The sequence below is a fragment of the Fistularia commersonii genome, chromosome 8 (assembly GCF_037954325.1).
Source record: "Fistularia commersonii isolate RoL2024-O1a breed Wild chromosome 8, RoL_Fcom_v1.0, whole genome shotgun sequence".
Lineage (NCBI taxonomy): Eukaryota > Metazoa > Chordata > Actinopteri > Syngnathiformes > Fistulariidae > Fistularia > Fistularia commersonii.
The window spans coordinates 20081343-20094750 of NC_141291.1; the positions used below are offsets into that span (position 1 = coordinate 20081343).

Here is a 13408-nt window from a genome sequence, read left to right on the forward strand (position 1 = left end):
AGTAGTTTGGTCCTCTGAAGGTATTTTTGTCATCAATAGGGCATATTTAGGATGGAAGAAGGATGAAGAAAACTGGACTGTTACAGCTTTATACATCATGAAACTCTCCATCTTCTTCTGTTCTGGGGGATTGGGGATTGGGTTGCAGGGGCAGCAACCGAAGCAGAGGCCTGGACTTCCCTCTCCCCGGCCACTTTGTCCACCTCCTCTGAGGGGATCCTGAGGGATTCATGGGCCAGTCTATAGACATAGTGCCTCCAGCATAACCTGCCTTCTCTCGGTTGGACATGGCCAGAATACCTCACCAGGGAGGTGTCCAGGAGGCATCCTAACCGGATTCCTAAGCCACCTCATCTGACTACTCTACAGGTGGAGGAGCAGGAAGCAGAAGCTCCTCACCTTCTGTCTAAGGGAGAGCCCAGATATTCTGCGCAGAAAGTTCATTTCAGCTGCTTGGATCCATGACCTTGTTCACGACCCACAGCTCATGACCACAGATCAGGGTAGGAAACTTGATCAACCTATAGGTTGAAAACTCCCCCCTTTGGCTCATCTCCTTCTTTACTAGAACAGAACGGTGGAGAGCCCACATCACTGCTCACTGCTGACGCCACGCCAATCCACTTGCTGATTTCCTGTTCCATCCTTCCCTCACTCATGAACAAGACCCCGAGATACCTGAACTTCCTCAATCAGGATTGGGCACTCCACCTTTTTCCAGCTGTGAATCATTGCCACAAATTCGGAGGTGCTGATCCTCATTCCGGCCGCTTTACATTTGGCACATACAAAGACCGAATAGCCTGTATTAGAGGGTTTGGTACCCCATACTCCCGGAGCACCCCCCCGCAGGATTCCCTTGAGACACAGTCAAATGTCTTCTTCAGATCCACAAAACACATGTAGACTGGCAGGGCAAAGTGCCATGCACCCTCAAGGACCCTGCTCAGGGTGTAGAGATGGTCCACTGTTCCATGGCCAGGACAGCAACCACCGGACTCCTCCAGAGCCCTATGTTGAACCACCCATTGGACCCATCGGAGTAGACTTTTCCAGGGAGGCTGAGGAACAATTCAACATTTCTGACTACCTCTGCAACTTCAGCCCTGGAGATAAAAGAGTCCACCCCAAAGTCCCCTGACTCTGCTTACTCATTTGAAGGTGTGCTGTCTGTGCTGTCAGAGTGAAAAAGAGTCCAACCCCTCCTAAAAGGCCTGGTTCCATAGCCAGAGCCGTGACGCCGACTATATCTAGTGAGAACTTCTCAAACTCGTGCACTTGATCAGGCTCCCTCCCCACCAGAGAGGACACATTTCACATTCCTAGCTTCTGCAGCAACAGATCGGGCCGCCAAGGTCCCCTGCTTCAGCTACTACCCAGCTCACATCTTTCGGAACCCCAATTGCCCCTCCAGTGGGTGGTGAGCCCAAAGGAAGGGGTTACCACATTGCCCTTTCAGGCTGAGCCAGGTCGAGCCTCATGCGTGCAGGCTCAGCCACTCGGTGCTTGCCATTGAGCCACCTCCCTGGCACCAGGGAGGGGCCCCAGTGACCCATGTCTGGAAACCCGGCAAGGGACATGGGATAACCAGGTCCATTTATCTTTTCCATCATTTGGGGTCTTCTTGAGCCATGCTTTGTTTGGTCCTTCACCTGTTTGCCTTAGGTGACCCTACCAGGGGCATAAAGCCCCCGACAACATAGCTCCTGGGGATCACTGGGACATGCAAACCATTTCACCACGATAAGGTGGCGGGTCAAGGAGGGGGCTGATTTAATCAAATAAATCATGTAGTGCAATCAAATAAATAAACCAACAAAACTATATATTTATATATATACATACACACACAGACACACACACACAGACACACGTATATCAAGTTAGTGTAACCCCCCCAAAATCTACAGTGAGACACAGGTGGGAGGAACGAAAAGAGCCATCTGGTCATTTATATAAGATAAAGTAAATTAGTTCCTGTTTATTGTACTCAAAGGATATTAAACTCTGAAATTTCTTAATAAAATCTCAATAGTTTACTACAAAAAAATGTATTCTTCTTGGGAGAAATTTAATCAAAACTGGAAAATTTATGAGTGGATGAATGAACACTGAAATCAACTAATTTCTAATAGTCGATACATACGCACACAGATACGCACATTTGGAAAATATGTATCCAAAATTCTGGTCTGTATTATGATAATCATTATGATAATACAACTGGGCCCTACTTTCACCTTTTTTAAGTAGAATGCTATTAGCAACTATTAGCAATATTTTTAGCACTATTTTGGAATGATACTTACTGACACTACTAGTGTACTCCAATCCTTTTCATGCAAGTCCTGAACCTTCATTTAACAAACTAGTTGACTGAATGTCCTGACCACCTGCATTGACAAAGACATCCCACATGGTACATGGGGAAACGCTGTTAGGGAATAGCACCAAAGTCATGGGTTTGGTGTCCACCAGCAAATAGATACTCTGATTACTTGCTGCTCACCATGTATAGACTTGGTAGGCCAGGCTGAATGCATTTACTAATGATCCTTCAAATCAATCCATCCTTCAAATCAATAATGTAGGCCAAGGAAAGGCATCCCTCTCCTCTCACCAAGTGAGAGTATAGGGAAAGAGAAAGAAATATACAAGAGTGCGTGATGGACATAAAGGCAAGAAAGCAGATGAAACAGGTCTATTAGTTTGACCTTTCACCATAAGATTAAATGATTTTAAGGCAATGCTTGGTCAGAAACCAGAGAAACAGGAGGGAATGAATCTCAGATCTGTTCGAATGGATATAGCTAGGTTGCCTCTGGAGCCTTGCAACTCATCTGCCTCTGTCTTCGTTCTTTGCCAGGAGGAAGAAGAATTTTTTTTTGTTTGCTTTTAAGTGGCAAGTGCTATTCTCTAGATCAGGGGTGGGCAAACTTTTTGGCTCAGGGACCACATTGACTTTTAAATTTGACTGATGGGCCGGGTCACCACAAGATACGATACATATTAAAAAAAAAAATGCATTTGTAAACAGTACATATCAGACATATCAGACAGAAATAAAACCAGCTTGATTTTGAAGGCTCTGGTGTTTGCTTGCATTTCATGGACAAACCAGTCTTTCCCTTGTAGCTTCATGCCTAGCTCATTCATATGTGTCAGTATGTTCACAGTAAAGGCTATTTGCAACCTTTTTTGAGCCGTGGCACATTTTTTACATTTACGAAATCCTGGGGTACACCACCAACGAAAATGACACAATATGACACTAACACAGTACGTATAATACATATAGTTAATGTTATAGTTTTAATGTTTTCATACTCAGTGTGAAACCTGGGGCTGTTTTGATGAACACACAATGGATATCCTGGCAGTCATGGTAGAAAGACACACACAAAAATCTTGCCCAAGTTTTACAAGCTGGCAGTATTAATGTTTCTGCCACAGTATGGGACTTTTGGGATTTAGCTACGAGTTCAGCAACAAGATAGCTAGCTTTGAGGGCTCTCTTGTTTACCTTTGTTGTTTTTACTCAAAAAATTGCCTATTCTCATTGTTTGTACGTAAGCCTTCAAAATACTCCATCGTCTTGTTTTGAACAGAAGGGTGCTTCGTTTGGAGCCTCAAGAACTAGCAAGGAGAGGCGTTGAGTCTCAGGAACTTGCGAGGAGGGAAGTCGAGCCTCAGGGAGTTTTGAGGAGAGGTGTCAAGTCTCAGGAACTAGCAAGGAGAGGCATTGAGTCTCAGGAACTAGGAACTTGTGAAGAGAGGCGTAGACTACAGGGACAAGGAACTTGCGAGGAACAACCAACAATCTGGCCTGATGAGCTGCAGGTGTGCACTGGCCCGAGTTGACGTCAAAATCAGGGTGTCTGGTGAAGAACAGAGGTGAAGGGAAATGCACATAGATCCCAAGCCCCAAAACCCAACACTTTACCAATTGAAAACAATTCAATATTTCATTAGAAGTAATCAAACTATCAGCAAGAACTTGTTGCAGTGTTTGTCAAGACCATCTTCCCCAGAGAAGAATCAGTATCTGTTTTTGTTTTTCTTCTTTTGATATCATCCTCATATCAAATGCTTCTTGAGTAATAAACAGCATCCCCTGTAAATATGCTGGTTAAGCACAATTACTGTATATGCTGTTTCCTTGCAGATAAAAATAGTAAGCATTCATTTGCATACAGAATAAGGATGTCAGCCCTTATCCCAGGTCTGGACTCTTAAAGCCAATTTTAGTGTGGTCAGTTCACATTGGGCTATATTTTAAGATGTCTTGTGAAGTAAGGCAGCCAACATACATTTATAATTTAGTATATTATATTTTGAGTCACACAACCCTGAACTTGAGGATGATAGAATGGATGGATCAGAACTTGAACACACTTAGCCTGCTGGTCAGTCTCTAGTAAGATACTGTGTACCATTATCATCAATTTTCATTTTCTGTATCATAATGTCAGATCAGTCTTCATTTTCAACCCTCAATTCAACGGCAAGGAGAGGGCAAGCTTTAGCAGCAACTCAGTGTCTGTGTGCTAAAATAAAACAGGGTTACTGGGTGAACTTTGCTGAGCTCTGTGATTTTCCTTTGCCAGCTTCATTTTATGAAATTCTAGCTTGCTGGAATTGTCTCATGTCTGACAGACAGTTTAATTGTAATGCCAACCTGTTTTATCTTACATTAGGACATCTTTTTGACTTTCAGAGCATAAGTGATATATGCGCTGCTTCATATCACAACATTATATTTATCATCTTAAGAAAGGGGACAGTAACTTCAAAACCTCAATGTTCAAGAAATAATTTATTTCTTACTTCCATTTACTTATTTTTCTAAAATCAAAACAATATAATACAAATATTGTTTCGCCACTATATAGTTATTATATAGTATACTGTTGCCAGGGCCAAGGGTTTCTCACTGTCATTATTCCAATCCTACTGATTTACAGTGCAAGTGAATTCAATTACCTAGGGTTCTCTGCAAAGTTGCCCAAGTGAGAAATTGCCTTCATTTCACCTGTACATTGTAGGCAGCCATCTTGACTGGTTTAAATGGACCGTTTATAGACAAAGGGCTAAAGCTTTCAGAAAATCAGTTAGAGGATTTAGTGATTTAATTCATCAGAATTAATTTCAGAAAATAGATAAATACATCATAAATAAATACTATTTTGTTTAGGAATACCTATCATCAGACACGCCAAGTAGATTCATTTATTTTCTGAAGAAAATAATCTACTTCTTTAACTAATGTTACACCACATATGCAGCCTCCTTGGCGTAATTAGTGCAATGTGTTGTAAATCAGTATTTTACCCCTGATAAGGATCTTGACTTTTGTAAACAAACCCTCTCTAGTTGGCTTTCAGTTTGTTTCCGTGCACTTGTGAGAAATTTCCACAATCAAACCAAGGATCTGGTTTCCCTCACAGCTCCATTGCTTTGCTCTTTTCTTTAACCTCAGCTTTATTTCTTTTCTTTTCTTTTCTTTTCTTTTCTTTTCTTTTCTTTTCTTTTCTTTTCTTTTCTTTTCTTTTCTTTTCTTTTCTTTTCTGTTACCACAATTAATGATACACTTTAAAGTTGCATTGATTGATCTTCTGAATTCCTTCCACAGCATGCTTTTTCATTCACAGCATCATTTGTCAAGGCTCATCGAAATCAAATCCCTCTCAGATTCTTTTTAGGCTCTTGCCTGAGTAAATATTGCTGTCTGCTGTTCATGATTAGACACAATTGTCCCTAAGCTGTTATATTTTCAAACAATTCTCAAAACAAATACAAATAACAGCTCACACCACAGGATGTTTTTGCTGAATGATTAAAGTGTAATTTTAATCAGGCCTGATTCAGCTCTTCACACACTGTTTATTCCTCACCCATACTTTGACACTTGCTGCTCAATTTGCAATACTGAAGCTCTTTATATAGGATCCACTTGTGACGCCATTGAGCTCTTGTTCTACTGCTCTCAGTGCGAAATGCCGACTACTGCATCGTATTCCCCATTGACTTTGACTCCTCAGGAGCAACAAAAGAGCAATTTAAAGAAGTACTCAGTGACGGAAGGTTAGGCGGGATGGAATACAGATCCTACTAGCTATTCTCCTGCACACTTTTGTCCTTGGAGAAGTTGGTGTGAGGAATGGATAATTGTTTGACTTGGACAAAAATATTTCGAGTTTAAAGACGCATGAGATTTGTTTTGATCCTATTCACTTTGTGTGACCATTCATAACATAATGTTCTTCGGCAGCATATTTGTTGCTGTGCTTTTATGATTATAGCCACTAACAATTTTTAATTTCACCCATTTTTAAAATTATGGTTTCCCTGAGGCAAGTCCTGATTTAAATATTGCAATTTCTCTTTCTGTATTCAATTTTATTTTTGTGATATTTTATACAAGATAAAGACTAAAGTATATATTATACTATAAAAGAATATATATGAATGTATAAAGACAATGTACATACATATTTGTGTGTATGTGTGTGTGTGTGTACATGTCTTATATGTGATGTATGAAAGTCAAATTTGCATATGATAAATTATAAAAACATACAATATTATGTAAAACAAAAGGGGAACATGCGGTTTACTTTACATGTTCCCTTTTCTAGGTAACTACCAGCTCTCTCCAACTGTTAACATGCCACAGGACGACATTGTGATGATTGAAGATGATAGGCCATCCCTGTTTCCTGTCTACACATTTGACCAATCATCTAACAGTTCCCACGATGACATAGAGTTTCTGGGTGAACACCCTGGACCCTGGATTCATGACCTGCCTGATCAAAATAAATGGTGAGTGATGACCTATGACCAGTGGAGATGTTTATGTATAGTTTAATTTACAGGGCCCCTGAAAAAATGGGATGTGTTTTCAGTTTTAAGTTACAATCAAGTCCATGTCATCTGAATGAAAATGTAAATGTATAAAATATAAAATTTGCATTTTTTTTTTTAAGAATGAGTCTTTAGTAGCTATGAGTTTAATGCAGGATCTTATAGGATGTTTGTTCCTTTTGCATTACTCAGTCCATTTCCTTCAGCCTCTTTGCTTGGCATTCTTATTGTTAATCTGGTGGTAGAGGTTTGTCGTAATGGATTGCATCCACAGCATATTGCTGAAACACACTTCGTTTTCACAGTCAATTCATGCATACGCACACACACACATGGCTTGTGCGTAAGTGGCAAAAGGATGGTGTGCACCTGTGCCCAGGTTTATAGTGAATAATTGATTTTATCAGTCACACACATAAGCACAAACAAAGATCAGGCAAACATAAAATTTGACTTAAACATTAGCTTTTACTCATTCCCGTGTGTTCTTGTGCCTTCTGACTGGCTTATAGAAGTTCTTGTTTTCTGGTTTGAACAGTTTTAATATCCCAGCATACACACACAGCATTACCGAGATTGCTTGGAATGTAGATCGGTCAGTCCCGGGGGAATTGGAATGATTAATATTTAACTAAGCTGTTGTAACAGCGGAGCAGAGCTCTGTACATTGTGAATATCAATTGTGCAGAACTTTAAAAGTCTCACCTCTGCCATTTAATAATGTGCAGCTTACTCATGGGAGGCAACTCTCCAGTGCTATAGGTGATACATGCACATACACTTGAGTACATGCATAGTGCAAAAAAGCTGGTAGCCAGAAGGTAACAGCTACAGCTCTTACGAACATTCAAGTGGGATCGATTAAACTCCATTGCTCTGATGTAGCATGATTATGAAATTAATTGTCATGAGAGAAGAAGATACAGAGAATAGCGTCAGAGGGAGGAAGTTGATTTGCTGTTCTCTTGTAGAGCATGTTACTGTCAACCAGTTGAGACAGGCTGGATCCAGGTAATCAGTGTCTTTGATTAATAGTGGCTATGGAAACCAGTGTTTTAGGTTCACATTTTTTCTGGATAAATACAAGTTGTAAATGATTGCATTACAGAAATTGCTGTATTGTATTGAATGTAAAGAAAAATAGTGAGGACCATGTCAAAGTGATTTGCAGCAAACCAGACAAGACACGCCATAGTGCCTTTGCAGAAATATCTTGAAAAACAAAGGCGTCTCTCAGGAATGGAATGTGGAATACTATCTACAACTAAATTTAGCATACATGGTAGATCCTGGTGCAATCAGTGAAATGTATTCAAAAGGTTTCCACTTTCTGCCTGTTTTATTTCATACCTTTATTTCATACCTGTTTGTTTTTTTTTTTTTTTTTTTAAAGGTAAGAAAATTAAACCTTCATTTTCATTTTATTTATGAGAAGTTGCTATAATTTGGTTTGTAAGTGACTGAACTATGCTAAGAAAAATCAAAAAAGAATCACAGTTTGGAAAAAAAACTCTATCAAACAATCTAATTTATGCCTTTATATACATCATGCAATCAATTTATCTGGAATACCAGGGTCATTTTGACAGTCCAAATAAAGATATGACCTTAATATGATTCATGCAATACATTATTAGGAAAACTGATTATGTGAATGATGTGATTGTATTTTGTTGTGGAAAATTCTTCATAGACATAAAAAAACAACAACAAACAAATCAGTTTTTTTAATTACTTTGTCATTTTGTGAAGCTGACGTTAACCCACGAGACAAACTGCAAGTGCAACTTTCAACACATGAGATGCTGTTCAGTTTTGAAGTGACTGGAGCATCGCTTTCATCAGGATGTGTACCGCAGTCAGTATTGACGAAAAGTGCCATTACGGTGAAGGAGATAGAGCTTTCTCTGTCTTTGTGAGATGGCATGTGTGGCAAAATCATTTCCCACAAAGCTTTTGACGTAACCTGTCAAACAGTAGAGATAGAAAAGGGCGTTTTACAGACAGACAGACAGACAGACAGGCAGGCAGACAGACAGACAGACAGACAGACAGACAGACCCACACACACACACACACATATACAGTACGTATATCCAATTGCAAACTGCTGCACAGACACCATCTGGATGGAAATACACTGCCACAGTGACACTGACTAGAAAACAATATCACAAATTAATATATAAAGTGGAAACAATCTGTACAGGCAATGACTAACAAACTTTCCAGTTAACATTTGCAGACAGAAAGCGTACTTCTTGTGACTTCAAAGTACTCTCTGCCATGAGTAATATAACTATTAGTTAAAAAAGCACTGTTGTGTTTTACTCATCAAGCCATTGTTGCAACTGCAGTGCTAATTTCAAATGTAGGATCAAGTTGTAAGTATACATTTATGCATGCAAGTATAAAGATACTACATGTGTGACATGTTTTCACTCAAATGCTGATAGTACCCCCTAGCTTTATGAATATTTACGATGTCTTAGTGGTGTGCCATTGGTACTTGCTTGTCATGCATGCTACTCTCTCAGCTCACCTTGCATGTTTTTATTTCAAGCTGTGTAATGTGTGCATTTATTTGCTGTACAATCCCTTTTTTTTCATGTTGCAGAGTTTAAATACACACTTGTGTTTAAACTGTGTGATGCTGCAATATAGAACAAAATATGTATGTAATCATTTGTCTGAAACATCAAAATAAGATACAAAAATTTGACTCAGACCTGAAGCTGCCCTGTTCTGAAAGACATCAAAGCTCACCTCTTTATAGGTGTTTTAAATGCAGGTAAGAGAAGGGTGTAAAAAGTCACACAGAAACTGTGAACTCACACTGCTTTTAGCACATACCACTTAGCAACAAGACCTGATGTGCGTTTTTACACATTTAAATTCCTGGAAGGGCGGTTGAACAAGTTGAGATGAAATGCAAGTTTAGGCTGTGGTTTTGCTGTGATCCAATTCTCAGTGCTTGTTAATTTTGAATGATGGGAGGCCGTGAATTGAGAGGGAAGCATCTGCTCAGAATTTTGGATATAACTTTTGAACATTGCTTAACCGAACACGCACAAAAAGGACATGTTATCAAGATGGACTAGGCTCACTGTTGTGGCAAGGCCAGGGCCATAACCATCTAGTAAACGTGTAGCTCAGTGGTAGAGTGCATGTTTTGCGTGTATTAGGTCCTGGGTTAAACCCCCAGCATTCCACTATAATTCACTTTGGATGAAAACGTCTGACTGTATTCTATTAAGTGCCACACTGTTTAATGCATACAGTATTCTGCAATGCATTCACATTATCACACCAATTCCTCCAAATACATTTCCCATTGATATTATTGTACACTTTTACCTTTTAAAGGTGTTTTTTTAGTACAATGATAGTAGTGATCATTTTTTGGTCCAAAATAGCTTGACAGTCATATCCATTTAGTCCTTTTCTTCCCCCTGATCATTAGTTATTGCATTACTAATGACACTTGCTATGCATCAGACGTTTCACACCCTGCAAATGCTGAGATCTTTTAATCTGATGTGTTATTAGCCAAAAGTCTGATTTAAATTAGCTACAGCTTGAGAAATAATTTGGAATAGTAAAGGCAAGTATTGTATTACCTATGGTCCTCTAAGTCTGACTGATGGTGCTGGGTTATATACGTAACGTATGCTATGTTATCAAAGCCTAAAAGGTATCCATTCTCATGGAGTATATATTATGATATTTGGAAATGATTTGAGGTTGCAGGGCTTTAGAAGATTAAAGATCTTTGCTGAAAGTTAATTTGATTAACACAAACTTCTAACCCTGCCTTTACAGACATTTGGAATCATATCAATTCACTGAAGTAAACATCCTATGCCAAAGATGGTGAAGATTTATTCCGATTGCTGGTCTTTTGGTTGTAGCCTTACATTTTTAGAATTGTAACAGAAAGATCATTTTAAAATGGATATGGAGAAAAATGGAATGCCTATTTCCTAATAGAAAATTTCCTAAAAAAAGACTGGATGATGAAGTCTGTCCCCAAGAGCCAGGACCCTGAGAAAGATTTGAGAAACATTGGCATATATTTAAGCCAATATTGGTTCATCATGTGGCAGAGACTCTCTCATCAGATTCTCTGATGGGATTACGATGAATTCAGGCAATGGTTATTACTTCCATTATTACTTCCACAACAATATTATAACAATGCTGACCGTACTCACCTCAACATGTACTGTTCACACCTCCATCCTGAGGCCAGAGGTATATAGGTGTGACATGAAGAAATGTGTGATCGAATATCATAAAGAACCCGTTTGTCATCAGACTCCTAAACAACTGTCACAATCCTTGTTGCCATTGTACGATTGTGGTCAAACTGGTCAGCAGCCAGGAAGTACATCAGAATATTCATATTCATGGGCTGTCTGCATTGACTGTTTACCTGCCATTATGCAGATAATAACCATAACTATGCACCATTAAAATTTTATCTCCACCACATCTTCCATTCACTGCCCTTTATTGTGCTTATTTATTTATTGTTTTATGTCCTTACTAAATTACCTGTCACCACAGCAAATCATCTGCCTCCGTCTTACCCTGTCGTCTGCACCCTGTTTTCTCTTACCAACTACTCCATGTCCTTTTTCACTGCATCCAAAAAAATCATCTTTGGTCTCATCTTGGTCTCCTGCCTCACAAATCCAGCATCAGCATCCTTCTACTCATGAGGATTGCTCACATGTAAACAGCTTCATTGGTTTGAAAGGGAAATCACTGAAGACATCATGTCAACAAGATACAGATAAAAGTTATCAAAACATGATAAAATTGTTAAGATACATTAGTGAAATATTTGATTTGTTTAATGTGTCCTATCTTTAGAACATAACAAGAAGTATGAGTTGGATTTAATTAAAAATCTAACAAAAGATTGATGAATATCAAATTTTAAAGTGCCAGTGCATCATATGCAACTATTGTAAACAACATATGAATCCTAATTTCCTTTGCAAACAATTTTGTGCATCCCAATATTATTTTTTTGTTTTACTTCCGGATCCATGCTTAGAAACTAGGGCTTGCCCAAGTTCAGATTGCATCTTGCATTTCATATCTATATGTTGGAATGCATTCTGCAAAGATACAAGGGTAAACAGAGTAGCCACACATTCTCAGAGCGAACTGTGAAAAATAAAAGAGGAATCACTTTCATTGAAGTAATTCAATTTTATTTAAAACACTTATAGTTTTATATAGTATAGAAGTTCTGGAAAAAAGCAGTCTAATGGGTCACTTGCCTTTTTACATTGCAATGAGACCTATAACCAAGGGCTAGGGTGTAACTCTTTTGCAGCAGCTATCTATGGCTTAAAGGGACCAAATGCCCCTGTGCCAACAATTGCACCTAAACAATGTATTCATAACTCTGCATGAAACCAAAGTCAGCTGGAGACAGTGTTAAAATGGGCAGCACCTTTAACCAAAGTATCTGATGTCCTATAGAGTGAATTCACACTGCTGCCGCACTGTACTTCTAATTCTCACTTTTGCTGACAACTGAACTCATTCTTTTTGCTCTCACTTGCAGTTTTTAATTTATCCCAGCAGCTTGTCTCATACACATTTACACACTTATCAGGAGTCTGTACATGTGTGACCGGGGTGTTTTTAACTTTTATTGCTATTATTAACACTACAATAAAAGTAATAATAATAATATATATATATATATATTTTTTTTTTACAAATGTGTGTATGATAACAACAGCATTATTGTAACAAAAAAAAAACCCTCAACCAAGGCTTGTACAGAACCTAAGATGTCCTCTGAGACAATGCACTTCCACAGGGCCAACTGTGTCAACAGTGTAGGCCCAAAATCAGTCCCACTGAGTTAAATAAATATCCAGTTTGAAACGGATTTCTATTTGTTGCTTTTCTTCAGTGGCTTTTCTCCCACAAATAAAACATTAGCATATTGCACAGAGTAATTTGTGCCTAAAAGGTTAAAAACATCTTTTAGACGGCTAATAAAGCCGTCTTTTACACTAGGCAAAAACATGCAACACATTTTTGGACAGATGCCAGAAGGACAGAAGAATTTAATAAAATTATAAAAAAAGCATTTGCTGCAAAAGCACCAATTAAGATCCTCCACTGCAGGTCACCAGTCAGTTCCTTTAAAGGTGGTTTGTACACTGTCCTCCACTAGGAGGAATGTCCCAAAACTCTGTCTCTCCACACACACAGCTGTGTCATAAAAGTTTCCTCTTGTTACTACTTTGATGCAGTTTATATAGTCTTTCTTTACATGTTCTGAAGTGTTAATTTGTTGTTGGTCAGGGGGTGTCCACTTCGGTCATCTCGTGGACATTGGGAAAATATTAGGTCAATCCATTCCCTCAGTATGGAGGAAGAGAGAGAGAGAGTCTCGGCCTCAAGAGAATCAAACTTCTCTCTACAAGCGGGCGAAGCAGATTGGACAAGCTTTAATGAGTGCTGGCCCAGGTGCATCTACTAGCTGCTTTAAAAATCATAATCTTTA

General features: G+C 38.9%; 1 protein-coding gene across 1 annotated transcript in view; it reads left to right on the plus strand.

Annotated features, from left to right (window-relative positions):
- LOC147232216 (partitioning defective 3 homolog) overlaps window positions 1-13408 on the plus strand; it is a 330190-nt gene that overhangs the window by 196282 nt on the left and 120500 nt on the right. The window contains exon 16 of the mRNA XM_086151573.1: window positions 6639-6825. Within this exon, the coding sequence (XP_086007699.1) occupies window positions 6639-6825 (187 nt within the window). The remainder of the gene's footprint in view (window positions 1-6638; window positions 6826-13408) is intronic.